This window comes from Aulostomus chinensis, chromosome 4, assembly GCF_037954235.1.
Source record: "Aulostomus chinensis isolate RoL2024-O1b breed Wild chromosome 4, RoL_Achi_v1.0, whole genome shotgun sequence".
Lineage (NCBI taxonomy): Eukaryota > Metazoa > Chordata > Actinopteri > Syngnathiformes > Aulostomidae > Aulostomus > Aulostomus chinensis.
Genome location: NC_141323.1, coordinates 2371406 through 2388726, shown reverse-complemented (window position 1 = coordinate 2388726; position 17321 = coordinate 2371406). Strand labels below are relative to the sequence as shown.

Genomic DNA, 17321 nt, shown 5'->3' with positions numbered 1-17321 from the left:
GCTGCGAGGGCGACAGTGCTAACCACTGCACCACCGTGCCGCCCCCATCAATACATTTCCTTAAATCAGACAACAACTGGTTTTGGTCAATGAAAGTGTGACCTTAAAAACAAACAGAAAAGCAACATCCCACAGTGAAAATTAGGGCTTTTAAAATTGTACAGAAGACAAGATTGGAAGGGCTATCATAAAGTTCCCTTTGGAGGTGAATGTATGTTGAAGTATTCGAGATGTTACTAAGCAGCAACTTAATTGGACTGTATTTTCTCATTTTTTTTTATTCAATACAATCTCAATGGGATGCACTGTAGACGTGAGTTGCAGGACAGTATGCCAACCCACACACTCACACACACAAACACACATGGACACACACACACACACACACACACACACACACACACACACACACACACTCAACTCACCTCTCTGTCTCTCTCTATCTCCAGGCCAGCCTCCACCAGGCTAGCCTCAAACTCTTGCCTGATTAGTCGCATCTCATAGTCAGCAGGCTCCGCTGTTTCATTTCCTCCTCCACTTTCAAGCTCCATGAACACCTCACTGACACTTGCAGCCTCTCCTCCCGATATGCCAGCTCCTCTTCCTGTTGCCACATCTGAGCTGACTGATGGAGGAAAGTTACCGTTGGAAACAATGGAGAGTCTGTCATGCGAAACTGAGGTGCTGGCAGGAGATCGTATGGAGCTGTGCCGTCTCTGATGGAAGACCAGAACGTAGTCGACTTTCCGCCGGCCATCAGAGAAGTGAAGGCCTTCTCCACTTCCCTGAGGACTTGAAGTAGAACTGGCAACCTATAGAAAGCCAAGAGTAATCAAAGTGGGGTGTAATATGAGCTTGATGTACATGGTGGCTTAACTATTTAAAACTGGAGTTTCAAGATTGAATATAGTGATGTCCCTTCTGGTCAGGTTTGGACAGAATTCTGCTAGATAGCTTTACATAGTATTAAAATCCCTGGAAGTAACATGACAAAAAAGAAAAAAGAAAGAAAGCCTAGTTTGTTTACATTCCCAGTTGTAAGGTGTCACACTCAACTCAACATATATGGCACCTTCGAGCAACAGTAAAGTTATGTAATGATTTGGATGAATTTATGCATCGACTGCACCGTCAGTCCACGCAAAAAGAAGTGGCTTTTGGCAGGTTCTCAAAAACACTTAAGTGAGGACCTTTAGCAGCAGAGTGGGCAGTCAGTTCACCTTTGGCAGTTTTATTCTTTATTTAGACAGAGGGAAAGCAGAGAGGGAGACTAAACATGGAGGACACAGGAGGGAAAGCTCTATAAGCTCTAGGCATGATGGGAGAGTTTTTAGACTCTAAGAGCAGATTTCAATTCTGTTTTACTCAACAGGAAAAGTACCACAAAAATGCTTTTACACATCTACAAATAAAAAAATTGGAATGTTTAGATTTTAGAGTGTATATTAATTGAACTCTCAACACTGAAAAGTTTAGTTGAAAGCAAAAAAAAAAAAAAAAGGACCTTCATGAGAGTTTGTTAATTGATGGAGTGACGCAGGAATGAGTGCTAAAACCCCGTTAGCATTGTTGGAAAGCCAGTTTCCTTGTCTCAACATCAATCGCACTTTTTAAAAGGCTTTCCATTAAATGCCAGAAATAAGGTCAGAGGTGCGCATTAACGCACCATGTTGTAACATTTTTTTTCTGAAAAAACATATCGAATTTTGAAGTGTTTATGTGCCCTAAAAACAGCAATTGCTAACAAGTGGCTACAGAAGACTATAAATGGGCCGACAGTTCAGGCAGACAGCTATAGCTGATCAGCTGTTTACATGTGACGTCACTGAACACACCCTCCTAATTTGCAGCCTATTCAAACCAAGTCAATTTTCCAGCTCTCCCTCTGCTTGCCAATGAACTGCGCCTCACTCAGCATCATTGCTTCTGAGCCTCACTGCCACCCCAACATCCACTGCTATCCCAGCAACCACCTGTAGGGTTTTTTTTGTTTTTTTTGGGGGGGGGGGGTTCTAAATAACTGCGCATCACTTTTTATTCAAACAGTTGCAGGGAGTGATGACATCAGACCCTTGATGCCAAACTCTATATGTTGCTGCTGAAATAAACATTTTAAAAGGTGAGTTGTCTGAATGGGGGCAGCATAGCTCAGAGGTTGAATGACCGTCTAGCAACCGAAAGGGTGCTGGTTTGATCCTCACTTCCCTGGTGACCATGTTAAAGTGTCCTTGAGCAAGATACTGAGCACCTAATTGCTCCTGATGACCCTGCAACGGACTGGTGACCTGTCCAGGGTGAACCCCACCTCGTGTCCAATGTTAGCTGGGATAGGCTCCACCTCCCCCCACCATCCTTGACAGATAAGCAGTAAAGAAAATTGATGGATGGATGGATGGATGGATTGAGTTGTCTGACTGAAATGGTATCAAACTGAAAGTTGCTGAAAAGCTAGTTGTTGTGACGATAAAGCCATGTGTCCACTGCACAGCTCATTCATACTACATTAGCTGTGTATTTCTACCTATCGCAAGTACGCTTCTTATATCACATAAGTGGTGTGTAGTACATCTTCCCTGCAGCATTCTCTCAGACATGAGGGAGGGTTGGCCAACTAACTTAAGCCAAACTTTTCTAGAAATTGTGGCATTTCCTAAACTGAACAATTCGCATACACATACACATAAAACAGCTTTGCATGGAGGCCTACCATAAATTTCTGCTGAGACATTCATTTTTGTTTATTGACAAATTTAACCTCTTGTTATCTGTCTCCCATTTTAAGCTAATAGCACCATGTCTGGGTCTCAGTCACAACTAAGAGATACACTCAAATGAGGGATACACTCAACTGAGGTGTGTGTGTGTTTGTGTGCGTGTGTGTGATTCATCCACAACGTAGAGTTAAGCCGCTCCACTGAGTCAATTTTGTGTTCAAATCAGTTTCACAAAAGTACAAAGACGACTCAGAAGTCTGATCCCTACTAAACAAAAAACAATGCATCACAAAAAAAATCAGCACAGCAGGAAAAAAAATTCCAGTCAATGGCAGAGTAAATCTATTTATAGTAATGAGGCTTTTTCATTTGAGAATGTGCTGTTATGCTGATTTGAACACATGCTTGGTTGGAACTACCTGCTGCATAATATTGCATAATTCAAGCAAGGGCAGACAGGAATTAAGGACAGGCGAGGTCATAACCACAAACGGGGGGAAATGGGAATAGTGGAAATCTATATGAGACGATCTTTCAGCACACAAATGGTTGCTCAATAGAAGTTTCGGGAGTTGATTGGAAAGAAAGGACAGGTGTGCAGGGCGGTAACACGCTCAGGTGACGTACGTTAAGGAGCAGGAAAACTGAGCTTACTGCAGGGCAAGAATGACTCAATAAAGAACACAGGGACCGAAATGAATGACAGGACAGACACATTACATCGCGTTAAAAAGTCATATCAACCTACATTATGGTAAGAAAAAACATGATGTGTTAAAACTGAAATCTGCAGCTGTTGTTTTAACACCATTTCCTAAGTGTGATCCCTTCTAGCTTCTGAAATTGTATTTATTACAAGTTTAAGTAGCGAGTATGATGCATGACAGAGCAATTGCATTGGATTAGTATCACAATATACGAGTATACCAACATTCTCAGGAAATACTGCACATCTTTGTACCTTAAAGAATATACCTTTTGTACCTTTGGGAATATTTTGGCCTTCAAAAAGATACAGCTTCAAGTATTAACCCCAAAGGCTATATTTATGTAGATTGAAGGCTAGAGAAATTAACGCCTTCTGTGCTTCTGTCTCTGAGAGTGTAATTACAAAAGCAAGGAAAAGCCATGCTTGGAAATACGTTTGTTACGTAATAGCATTATCGAAAGGTAACTAAGTCTGTTTTCATCTGTCATCTTCATACAATGAATTACCCATTAAAGAGAAAATGGCTTCCCCACAAGTTTCCTAGCTTCTTATGTCTCTTTTTGTTTTCACGAGGTAACCAGATAAATACTTGTCAGGAGAAAACTAAAGTTAACTAAAGAAAAGGTGTTTGATTGACGTCTAATCTGAGAAAACGGTCTTGAGCAAACACAAAAATACCTAAGTATGAAAAAAAAGCTTTGCAATTCCAAGAAATTCAATAATTAATTTGTCATCTCAAGATAAGGGCAACCTAATAAGTAATTACAAGCAAAACCTGGGCTCCCAGCGCGTGTATATAACAGATCTAATTGTAAAGTATTCATCAAGAGAACAAGGGATTGATATCCACTCACTGAGAACTTTCCCTAATGAGTTCTGTTTGCTGACCTTTTTGAGAGAGGTTATGGTGGGAATTTTGTGGGACTGTTTCCTTATGGTTCAGTTATTATAAGTCTTACAGAGATATTTGCAGAAGAAGGGAATTATCAGTTTTATGATAACAAAAAACAAACAAACTACAGCCTCATATAAGCATCAAATAAATGTCATTTATATATCATTTTGCAATTTAGCCCAGTTTTTTTTAACCATAGGCTATAAATTATGTCATTGTGCAAATATGCAAGTATATTACTTCGCCTTATTGGGGTTAGTGGTAGTTGTATTACTTTCAGGAGTGCTGTATCATTATGTTTGCGTCAGTGTTTCCACATCTAAAATGAATACGAAATTGTAATTGTGGGTTGTGAAGAAGGGATTTGTTTCTCTATGGATAAATAAACTAGGAGCTGCGAGCGACAACGGAGTGATGGTGGAAGGATGTTGGACTTACCGGGATCTTGTCATCAGTCGAGGAGATCTGCATACTGTTGCGCTTTAAAGACACACACATAAGTAGAAGAAGAAGAAGAAGAAGAAGAAGAGGAAGAAGAAGAAGAAGAAGAAGCGCATGAGTGAAAGTTGGTAGTTTTCGTAGAAAGAAACAGACGGATTCATCATCACCACCTTCATCCTCATCATCCCCGAATGACACTGGAGGTCACCGCAGCTCGTCCACAGTCCACTAGGAGCGAATGCTCATTTGCAACAGGTTTCATTGTTCTGCGTAAAGAAAGATCGATCCGATTTGAACGGGCAGCGCATAGCAGCAGCAGCAGCCTGGTTCCACGCTGCCGGCAGCATCTATCCATCTATCCAACTGAGGCTGCCTGCCTGCCTGCCTGCCTGCCTGCGCACCGCCGGCGCTTTTGGCACACAGCGCGCCACGCTGTAAAAAATGTCTCTCTTCACATCGCAATTCAAGACGCTGATTTTAACAGTCTCGCGATAGGATTTCCACAGCTCTAAAGCTACCTCTCCTGTAAGATAACTGGTTGCACGGGGAACAGACCTCCTGAAAGCTGTTTCATTTGTCTTTTCTGTTTTTTTTAAAAAAAGAGGTAGTTTGAACTCTTTTCTGGCAAATGGCACGTGTAGGTGGATACTTTTTGTAGAGTGGAGAGAGAGCAGCCATACTGAGCCCCCCAAAAGCTACACCGCGATCACCAAGAGAACTACATACCTCTGAAAGTGAAATTTACGAGATTATTGTCGTGAAAATGTTTCGAACAGCCTTCCTATTAGAGTGCTGCAAAGGGTGGGCCAAACTAGTAGTTATAGATTCAAGCTATCAGATCATGTGGTCATGCTTACTCAAAGGTTAGCGTAACTTTTATTTTGAGACGTTATAGGAATAAAAAATATAGAAAAACACATCTTGGAGTCATCATCTCGCAGTGTTTACTAAAAATTGAACAAATGAAAAAAAAATAGGCCTACATGAAAAGCTTTTTTTTTTGCATCTAGGCTAGTATAGTGTATATGAGCTGTTAACCCCAACATGTTTGAATCCCAGACTCAAAAAAAAGGGGGAAATATTCATGTTAGTTCAATAAACAAACACACTTCCTGTATCTTATCTTCACCTTCAGCAGGCTTTCAGACTCCTCAGCCCAGGGCTCATCTTTTTCAGTTTCAACCTCCGGGATGGTGTAGGACAAGGGGTCAATGCCCATCCCAGACACATCCCTGGTCAGGTGGTACAAGGCGTCGCTATGGATGGAGGAGGACTCGCTTAGTGCTGTGGCCACTTGGATGAACCCTGCTCCATTGACCCATGAATCTGGAAGACATTTATTTTGAAATTGAAGGCATTAGGAATTTTGTATAGTGACTGGTCACGTGAATCCCATGTAAATCCTATGCAAAAAGACAGACAATTTTATTCAATAATGTAGAATGTTGAGAGATTGGAAGAACTTTTTCCTCAAAAAGAATTACCCGATGTGAAAACTTTAAAATGAAAGTGTCTTGTTTTGTTTGGTTTTTTTTTAGAGACGGAGCTTTATCCATCAGCAAGAACAACAGTTTAACCTGCAAGTATTTCTCACCAGGGACAAAACATGGAAGCGAGGCAGGTTGAAGCTGCAGCTTCTTGGATGATTCAGCTTTATTGATTCAGATGTATATTCACATCTTGTCCTGCTTAGGTACAGTTCTTTGTTTATCCTGGAAAAGTCCAGCTACAATCCAGCTTTTCTACAGCTCTCCTCCAATTTCATGTCAAAACAGTATAAAAATGTCATAAAAAGCTATTGTGATTGAGCCAGAAGCATGAACATGAATGGCACTTTAACAGATTTTTGTGGAAAGCATTCAAGGGGTGATCTAGAAACGTTCTTGAAACGTTTGGAGAACATTTCCACTTATGTAAAGGACATCATCTTGAAGCATTCCTCGAATATCACAAACGGCCGCAATGAAGACTAGGAGGATATTATTTAGCTGACTTTCAAGGAACATTTAGGATTTTCCGGGAATATTTCACATATATTTTGGAGAAATTATCCTTAGGATGTTCCCTTTACGCCTCCAGACAGTTCCTGTATTGTTAAATTTTGCCAGTGTTCTGTGAAATAGATGCAAGGATCTAAATGGAGCAAAAAAAAACCAACAACAACAAAAAAATTCTATGTTTGCCCCTTAATGTTCTAGGAACACAGTGTAGAGGCCAAGAGGGAATATTCATGTTTCACTAAATTATCCTTTAAACCCTCAGAAAATCCTGACAGTTCCCTGAATGTCAGTAACTATATTAATGATCTCATAAAGATACCGACATACGGAAAGTTCCATCAGTAATTCCATCCTTCAGCCTGTACATCTATTATACCAGCAGACAGGATCTCACAAAGTTCTCGTAACACATTGTCTGTCGCTGCCTGGGGAACTTTATCCTCTTTACAGACTACATAGGAGACCTGTAGAGAACCATATGAGGAAATTTGTTTTTAACATCCCAAAGCTCCTCTTTGTTTTGCTGTATTGTGGCCATAAAATAACCAAGATGTAATGTTGTCGTAAAATTTTAGGAGAAGATTTTGAACCTCGGGATTACTTCCAAAATGTAATATATTAGATATTAGTAGTTACTTTCATCCATCCATCCATCCATCCATTTTATTCCGCTTAGTCCTGTTAGGGGTCACAGGGGGTGGAGCCTATCCCAGCGGCTTTGGGGCGAGAGGCGGGGTACTCATGGACAGGTTGCCAGTCCATCGCAGGGCCAACACATATAGACAGACAACATTCACACTCACAGCCACACCTACGGTCAATTTAGAGTATCAATCAGCCTCGTCCCCATTTGCATGCCTTTGGACAAAACATAAATATGTATTTGATTCTGTTTTATAGATGATCCATTGATCGCGGGTGGACTTTATCAGCAGATGACCTGTTGCTTCGCCCATGTTTACTCCAGTATCCTTATGGAGTACCATGACAAAACTGACATTTCTTCATCATCATCAAAATGACAGCAATGTTGTCAAGGAACAAAACAGACTGCCATATTTTCTTTTTGTAATAAGGTTACTGTGTGTGTGTGTGTGTGTGTGTGTGTGTGTGTGTGTGTGTGTGTGTGTGTGTGTGTGGTTATTTTAGGGATACAGACAGCTGTAGCCATAGTAACGCACTGGGCCACGTGCTGTGCTCTCATTTCAATACCACGGACAGCTCTCTCTATTTATTTTATTCTCTTTCACACTCACACACATACGCACACACACATGTCCACATAATGTTCCAAAACACTCAAGCATATGACCATGAGCTCAGGTCATGATGGAGAATTATTTTGTCTTTTTGAGCTGATTATTTAATGGTTCCTGTACCTTACAAGCTCTGACAGCCTGAAGGTGAGGTACACAGGCTTGTAACTGGAAGGTCGCCAGTATGATTCTGGTAGGAGGAAAGAGAAAATCCCGTTTGTATCTTGGATAAAGAAAATATCTCTGCGTTTTTAGGTATGAAATACAAATAGAGCAGATACATTTTGTCAAGCAGTAAAGGCCAATCATCCATTCTATACATCCATCTATCTATCCATCCCTTTGTCCATCCATCTTTGTTTAGCTTATCCAAAGTCAAGTTGCAGAGGTAACAGTAAGCAAGGAACCCAAAAGTTCCCTTTTCCCTGGCTACATCAACTAGCACTTACTGGCATTCTCAGGCCAGCTTCCCTCCATCCCAGTCTTCCCTCCTTTTGGATGTGCCTGGAACTCTTCCCTATAGGAAGGCACCACTGGCATCTGGAGTAGAAGCCAAAACAGCCTCAACTGGCTCCTGTTGATGCAAAGGAGCAGTGGGTCTACTCTAAGTCCTTCACTAATAAGAGATCTCACCTTGTAAATCCCTGAGTGAGTCATCAGCCACCCTCCTGAGGAAACCTACTTCAGATGCTTGGATTTGTGATTAAATTCTCGAGTCCATCACAGGTTCTATACTCCCCTCACTGGAGAACAAGTTTCCAAAATATTTAGACTCATTATCTTAGGGTAAGGACTCATTCCCTGCTTAAAGTGGACAATCCACCCATTTCCTGGTGAAAATCCCATATTCAGAGGTTTTTATCCTCATTCCAGACGCTTCACAAATGTTTGTGAGCTGAGCCAGTGGAATCTGAAGGTCACAGACTGATGATGCCAAAAACCCTATCATCTACAAAAAGCAGCCCTGACAGGGACCAACTCCCACCAGGAATGAGTCTGACTTACTTTTGTTTACTCCTGTAAACAAGTCATAAGCCTTTCCCAAAATACAAAAAAAAAAAAAAAAAAATGAATACAGGATAGGCATACTCAGAGGCCCCCTGTGGGATGCCTGTGAGAGTTAAAGCTGGTCTTGTGTTCCACAGCCAGGAAGGAACATGCATTGTTCCTCTTCAAACCAAAGCTTGACTATCAGCCAAAACCTCCCCTCCAGTAATCTTACAATAAATATTCCCAGGATGGCTGTGTAATGTGATGCCTCGCTTCTTGTCACACACCCTCAGATCAGAAGGACCACACTCCAATTTGGCAATCTTTGGTGCTGCCTTTCACTTCTATGCAAAGTTGAAGAGATGTGTCATCCAAGACGGCCTTCAACACCCAATGCCTTCGGCATTTCTGGAAGGATCTCATCAATCGCTAAGGCTTTGCCACTGTGGAGTTGCTTATCTACCTCAGTGACCATAGGATAATATATTCCAGAATGCCTCCTTCAGTCAAAAGGCTTCCCTGACTACCCATGTCCACCTGGAGGTTGAAGGGTCAATGCCCCTCAAGGCACCTACCTATGACCCTGAGGCAGCATCTCCAAACCACAGCTTTAAACATGGACCACTGTCGTTCAGTGCCAATCCACCCTTCACAAGGATGCCAGAAAAACTCTGCCCGAGGTGACAGTTGAAGACCATCTGAACAAGGGCCTCCTTCCGGCATTCCTTGTTCACCTGCACTACACATTTGAGCTTTGCCAGGTCTTACCAGACCTATGATGATTGACCTTCAGACTAGGGGGCTCTGGTACCAAATACACTTTTCAGCATCTTTAACCTGCAATGGACAGAAGTCCACTAACAAATCACTGTTCAGGTTCAGATCAGGGAGGCTGCTCATCCCAAACATGCCCCTCCAACTGTCCTCATTATTGCTCATGTGTGTTGGCTGCCTCAGTGTGTTCATGAAGTCCCCCACTCTGTGTAGAACTCAATTCAAGGTCTCCATGAAGGCCAACTGCTGTTTGATACATAATGGTAGCCCAATTTGCTGGGGGAGGCTAAACCAGGAGCACAGGGCTCAAGACAGCACAGCCCCCAGGTTCATTAGGGCGCACAAACCTCTCCACAATGATGAGGTGGTGGTTCCTTGACAGGGGACCATTTGCAAAGTCGGTCTTGGGGACCAAAAGTGGAAGGGGGAGGAAATCTTGTTTTGTTTTGTTGTATTTTTTGTTTGTTTGTTTTTGTCTAAACCCTGAATAAAATACCATACAATTTCATCTATTTTATGTTTATTTTATAATAAAAACTTATTGCATTATAAATAAATTTGCTGATAAGGAGATGAACTACAACTATAATTCTAATGTTAATTATTTTAATAAATAAATATTAAAATTGCCTAGCCTTGCCTTATTTTCTAAAATGTATTTGTAATAGATGAGATTTATTTTGTTATTATTCATTGCATTCTTGTATTCTTCATTGTTATTATATTCATATTTATCTCAAATTATATGTTTAAATATAAACATATTGTTTAAAGTAATTTACGTATATTGTTAAGAACTCTGGACCTGCTCAATAGGAAAAGTACCCTGAAATAACTTGTGTTGTGAATGACAGCTACTGTACTGCATGCAAAAAAAATTTCATTGAATTATTATATTATCATGATATTATCATGTTGTCATCAATAATCGCTTCTGCTCATCATTTCTAAATAGGTTTTAAATTTAATCTCCTTTCGTGTGCTGACATGAAACCAATCAGAATTGTGTCTTTAAGCAGAACAGCTTTGAAAATATCTCAGTTTCTGTTTCTCAGAATGTTTTTGTGAGACAACCACTCTCCTTCATTCCCACACTCATGTCTAATGGCAGAGACAAAGGGCATCTTTCAGGGAACAACTAATGGGCATCAACGCCACACAAAGCCTTAATGTTGGTGTGTTTATCACACGTTGTCTCAGCTCACTGATTGCATGGAAGCTTCTGCCAACGTTCCACTGAGTACAGTTTTAACCCTGTCTTACTGGATCTGTTCTTATGGAAAGACTTTCAGCCTCTCGAATTGATGCAAAGGTACCAAATACCGTTTTTAGGGGTTTTAAAAAACATATTTGTGTTTTTAATGTTATAAACAAAGTAAGGGGAGGGTTGGATGTGAAAGCAAAGCTTTGTATGCAACAGCTGGATTGTTCCCACTGGTTAGCAATCTGGCATTTCCTCCTCCAAGAATATGATAAAATGACTTCCAGTAGAAAATCCTGACATCTCACAACATCCCAATCATTTCCTGTCTGTATATTTCAAAAATGTATCCTCAGGATCACATCAGTCCAATAAAACATTCATGCACAAGTCTTTTCGTCATTTTCTCAGCTCCAGGCATTTTCTAAATAGCAGGGGATGCCTTGCTTAGTCGGTGTCGTTCAGGATTTATAAGAACGTTAGCTTAGCATTATCCTGCTATTACACTAAACCAAAAGGATCATTTGATTTCAGCCCTAATGGCCTCCTCACCTCACTTACAGTAAGGCACAGAAGCCATGTGAACTAACCCAGATTATCACCCAGCCTGAGGCTTTACTGTGAGGAAACACATGTGAGTTGAAGTCATCTTTGAATTCAGTTCACATGGTTAAAAAACAATAAAAATCTGAGAACACCACAAACACCACCACACTTAATTAGAACAGAGGGGTCTGAAACTACAGTGGCCTCTCATGCAACTGTATACCCTGCCTGATGTAAAGAGACGCCTGTTGATGGTTGCCCCACATAGCCTGCCGACACACACACACACACACACACACACACACACACACACACACACACACACACACACACACTGGGGGAACAAGAAGGGTACAATATGCAGTAACCCTGTCTAATGTGTCCTTTTTGTTGGGGAGGAGATATGGGAGGGACAGGTCACACAAAGGAGGTTCTGCTGGGTTCACCATACGTTACTGTGGCACTCACCTGCACAAGTCGAGGAGGGGGATTTGCGTAGAGCCATTTCACCTCAACCTGGGCCTCGTTTCAGTCAGGCAGGCATGCTGGTTTGCTGTTAACAGCAGGTGAAAGGAACAACAGCAACACTCTGACTCATAGTGCAATCCTCAGCTCAGTAGAGGCTTAGCTCTGCCGGGATAATACTCCTCTCCAACTGGCTGGCCGCGGAGCAGAAACTCCACAACTCAGCTTATTGTGTATGCTTGCTTAATGCACTGCACACCGGGCTCATGGGTAACTGACTGGCTAGCTAGCTGATTGGGTGTTTGGCTAAGGAATTACAGCTACGCAGAGGCAAGCAGAGATTATTGGGTCTTCTAATGTGCCGTAATTACTCTGCCTTCTGTTTAGGTTAATCGCCAAACCCGTGGGGTATCAAGGGTCCCCTATACAGATTAAGACTACAAAATCTGTACGGTGAGACATCCAGCCTGAGGTGTTTTATGCATATGTGAACAATGTGAAGACAGGTAGATGCAATAGCCATGATAAGACAACAAAGACAGCCAACTGCAAAATATAATCGCACTTATTACCAATGAGGGCCACAGCCCTCTGATGGGGTCTTTAATTACCCCACTAAGGAGGTTGTGTTTTTACCGTGTTTGTCTATGTACATGTACATGATTCTGCAAAAAACTACCTGGTTGATTTTCACCAAACTTGGCAGAGGAGTGGTACGTAGAGAGAGGACAAACCTCTTAATTTTCATGTTACATTAATTCCCAAAACGTAGCAGTTTTTTTTTAAATTTTCAATAACAAAACACATCCTTATCATTTGATAAAACGGGACAGAAACACTTAATCAATTCAAAAAAACAGTGCATTAAACATTCATAAAAATATATTTGACACGATAAAACAGGGCAGATTTGTAAAATAAAAACATTTAAATAATTAATGGAAAACAGGGCAGATTTTTCATGATATGAATTTATTTCATTCTGAAGAAAGGACAGATTTTTTATATTAAAACATTCCATCAATACAGAAACACTGGGCAGACTTTTTTTTCTCCATTAAAAACATATCTCATTAATTCAGAAAAAAGGGATTTTTTTTTCTCAAGTGAATACAATATGCTTCCTTAGTATCTCTAGGAGATTGGAATGTGTATTTTTCATGTTCTTTAAAACAAAACAGGCAGCAGGGGGTCATTCAGAACACTGTGAATAGGAAACATTGAGCACACCCTTCAGCTAGAATTGCTCTGAATATCGTGCCAATGTGTGATAAAGTAATCTCTGATCATAAATCCCCTCTTTTTGGGAGCCTTCCATCCATCTATCAGTAAATGGAAGTGGCTCTGGGTCTGCCACTTGCTTATAAATTATGAAGTTTCAGGACCAAAGAAAGACATGAACAGGGGGCATCCACTTATTACTAAAATGAGTAATGAGCTGCTGACTCACACAGTGAGTAAGATGATTTGCTATTATCAGTTCTTCATTCACCTCTACCATCTTTAAGGTGGTGTGTCTATTGCATTTGAACTGCAATTGATACCAATGCCTAGATTTTGCAAATGGTAACCAACTGTACTTTGATATTATAGTCACAGTAAAAACTAGAAATACTGCATTGTACGCAGTCACTGTTGTGATATGCAATTTAATGCTTTTGATATATATGCAGTTTTTCCTATGGAGAATGGAATTGAAACACAGATTTGTAGCTTCACAAGATGTATAACTTCACTTAGATTTATAGAAGTAAGTCAGTGACACCATGATGCGTAATGTGCTGAACCAATCTAGAATTATCAAAAAAAAAAGACCTTGCTTAAACTTTAAACTTCAGTCGAAGATATAATCATGTGTTTTTTTGAAAGTTGTAGTATTTGTGTGTGAATGAATTAGAATGTTAGTGACATCACCTTTTCTCCATTTGTTTCAATAATTGTATGTAAGGCACTTTTAAAAATGTGTATTTGTACATGTATGCAAAGCACTTTTATTATCAAAATAATAATGAAAATATAATAATTCATATAATTATATTTCTTGTTAATATTTGACCAGTGACGAGAGAGCTTCCCACTACTCTACCACGTTAAGGAAATTAATTAATTAAATAAATGATCAGATTTTCAGAGGGGTTTTGTGTTCTACTTCCTCCTTGTGTCATTGTCCAACCTCCTCAGTGACTAATTGTTCTATCTGATGGCAACTGACGATAAATACAGATAGAGTGAGCAGCAGCATCAGGATACACACACACACACACACACACACACAAACACGCCTGCGCACCCTCATATTCTGTCAGTAAGGGTATCTGATGTGCCACGGTGACCACCAGCGACCATACTCACACACCTGCAGCCGAACACACCTCCACGTTCAGTCTCCAGTTACAGATACTGGTACAGATACGTTGAGGGGATTAAATATTCAAGGCTGTAATATTAACGGCTTCGTGTTGTAAATGAGGGATTGTAAAGGGTCAAGTTTGGACTACCAGGTGCTCTGAGGTCATGTGGTCAATCCATCCCGTTGAGTAAGCAAGTGCCTCTTGAGAAGTCAGTTCAACAGTGACGTAGGGCAGGACAAACCTTTGGGGACGTATGTCTGGGAGAGTAGGTGCATGATGGCGCGTTGCTCAAAGATTCATAGCCTGGCTTCAGAGGACTACATATTACGTATTGCGCACAGGTTCTTTAATTTTCCACTGAAAAACTGTCAATGTAACATTGACACCGTTTCACATAGATTCAGATAACAGCGAACTAAAGTCTCCTGGAAAACTGGATCATGTTCAACAATAAGAATTCTTGGCTAAATTAGCAGCAGCACAAGTTTTGGACAAAATTTATCAATTTCTTAAGATAATAATAATACGACTTTCATCAACACAACAAAGCCACAACTCCCATCATATTATATCATTTCTACACTCTGACTGGTACAGTAACATGCTTTCCACCAGCCCACACAACTGTCTCAGCTCAAAATCAGCTGAAAATATATTGAGAAGGGATTTTTAAAGAGCCCATGTGTAGGATTTTGAGGGACCTTTTGGCAACTTTTATCACTACGATTTTATACATGTATCATCAAGCAAAATTCGAGGATATTTGTCTTTATCTTATCTTAAACTGAGCTGTACAGAGAGTGCCTCCTCTTCCACGGAACCCTTCATGTTGGATGGCGGACACATGAAATCCCTGTTTCACTGACTATGTCAGGTGGCTAATATTTCATCTTTAAAATGATTTTAGTTTGGAAAACATCATTATTACAATTATTCACTGACAACAGCTCCTTGAAATAAGATGTTGTAAATCAGCTTTCACGTCAAACACTTGGTTCAGGTTAGGAAGAGGTTCTGGTTTGAGTTAAATTTGTACAACATGGTGCTGAAAAGGATGATAGAACCCAAAATCAACATAATGTAATTTCTGTGTGTGTTTGCAAGTTATATATCTGTATGCATGTATTTTTAAGCCTATTATATATATGATAAAAACAACAATATTCACTATCAAAATGTTTTGGTACCTAGTTTCTGATACTAATTCTATTCCAGTGCTTACCTTAAAGATGAGGAGTACATGAATGAGAGAAGATTCAACTGCTGCCATTTTAATTTCACACAGACAGACCCTGAATGCAAAGAAAGGCATGAATCTAAATTCATATTCTTTAAGACAGTCGCCATATATAGACTGAAGTGTGTTGCACCCACACATCATAATCATATACATGCCCATAAATCATATTAGTGTTTACACTGAAGTTAATAGTCAGAAATGTGCCCATGTGTGGATGCACACAAGCATGTATTTCAGTATTTGTGTGGGCGGTCATTGACTGCATGTGTTCTGTTACTTTTTATGTTAACACTTGGCTCTCCTGGTCAGCTGAACACACTGCCTCAGGTTTTACCAATTACCTCTTATTAGCCTCAATCCGACTCTCCTTTTTGCAGAGGTGAAAACAGCCAAATAACATGAAGCTAAACTCAGATATGAAAGTCAAAATACATTCAGAAGAACAGGTAGCCACACGATTCACACATAGATTCCACGCACATGCGCGCGCGCACACACACACACACACACACACACACACACACACACACACACACACAAAGGGAGACTAATTTCCCTCGTTGTCTGATCTGGTTCATGTCTTCCTGGAAAGGAACCAGAGATAATAGAGAGAGAAAGTGAATCGATTCTCGACTCATCAGTGTATCAGTGTTCTCCAGTTTCCTCCCACACTGCACACGTGTGTCACAGCCAAAAGAGGTTATTATTCCAAAAAAGCTACACATTTTTGTGTTCCAGTAGAATGTTCAGCGTTTTAAAAATCTATCAGCCACATTTGTCACTTCAGTCAGCCAGGCTTCATCCACTGAAGATCACAAATATCGACACAGATATTTTTGGGGGGATTCCTTATTGACATGGATGCAAGACATCTCTGTATGTCTGTATATCTGTGACTTCAGTAACTCAACAACCAAACACCCGATCAGTGTCACACTTGGGGTGTGCACTGTGATGGGGCTTCAAGGAAGTTCGGTCCTGCGTTTGTGGGTCTGCGGTCTGAGATGACAGAGCCACTGAGATGACAAATGGAGTTGACATGCAGAATTCGGGCACTGAGATGATGGGCAGAATTTGAGCATTGCACTGATCGAAATGACAAGCACGATTAAGGCTGTCTGAGATGGCAAGACAATGTTCAGGCATTGAGATGGCTGAGATGACCGGCAGAATTCGCCACTGGGAACTGCACAGGATGCGATCAGGTAAAATGATTGAGACTGAAGACAGGGATGAGTGGGGGATGTTCTGCGATGTCAAACCAACCTTTGTTCGTTAAAAAAACAGGTACTGAACCCATTCAATACATCTTCAGATGTTTCATTTCAGATCATAGGAGGTGATTGACTGATAGAGTAACAACATGATAGCAGAAAACAGGTGTTCTAACACCATTTTTTCCCTTTACGACGCCATTGTGATACCTGAATTTGCATATCCAACTGTATGAAAGATATACATTTCTTTACCATGTGTGTACACTTCTAAACAGGCTCAGGTTGCATCACATGAACAAATACGTCCACTTTCAAAATCAAGCAGCCTTCCTAGTTGACAGATTATATGATTCTTTGAAGATATTAGATCTTTTTCCATGCCTGGTTGGCACTCAGAAGCCTGTAAAAGCAAATTCATCTCTAACAGTGTGAATGCTAAAGAGAAATGGCAAACACAAACAACAAAAGGCACTATGAATCCATTCACATTCTACTCTATTCAATGAATCACTTGAGCCTCCA

At 40.6% G+C, this 17321-nt stretch overlaps 1 protein-coding gene across 4 annotated transcripts in view; it reads right to left on the bottom strand.

The window, feature by feature from the left end:
* ano2b (anoctamin 2b) overlaps positions 1-12185 on the bottom strand; it is an 84856-nt gene extending 72671 nt beyond the window's left edge. For 2 of the 4 annotated variants that reach the window (XM_086201031.1, XM_086201032.1), the window contains exons 1-4: positions 11995-12185; positions 5889-6085; positions 4757-4798; positions 426-812 (exon numbers count right to left, since the gene is read on the bottom strand). In XM_086201031.1, coding sequence (XP_086057157.1) covers positions 426-812; positions 4757-4798; positions 5889-6085; positions 11995-12031 — 663 coding nt within the window. In that variant the 5' untranslated portion in view covers positions 12032-12185. Of the gene's footprint in view, positions 1-425; positions 813-4756; positions 4799-4929; positions 5125-5888; positions 6086-11994 lie in introns of those variants that run through there. The other 2 variants (XM_086201033.1, XM_086201035.1) reach the window with 2 other exon arrangements.
* Positions 12186-17321: the final 5136 nt, after the last annotated feature.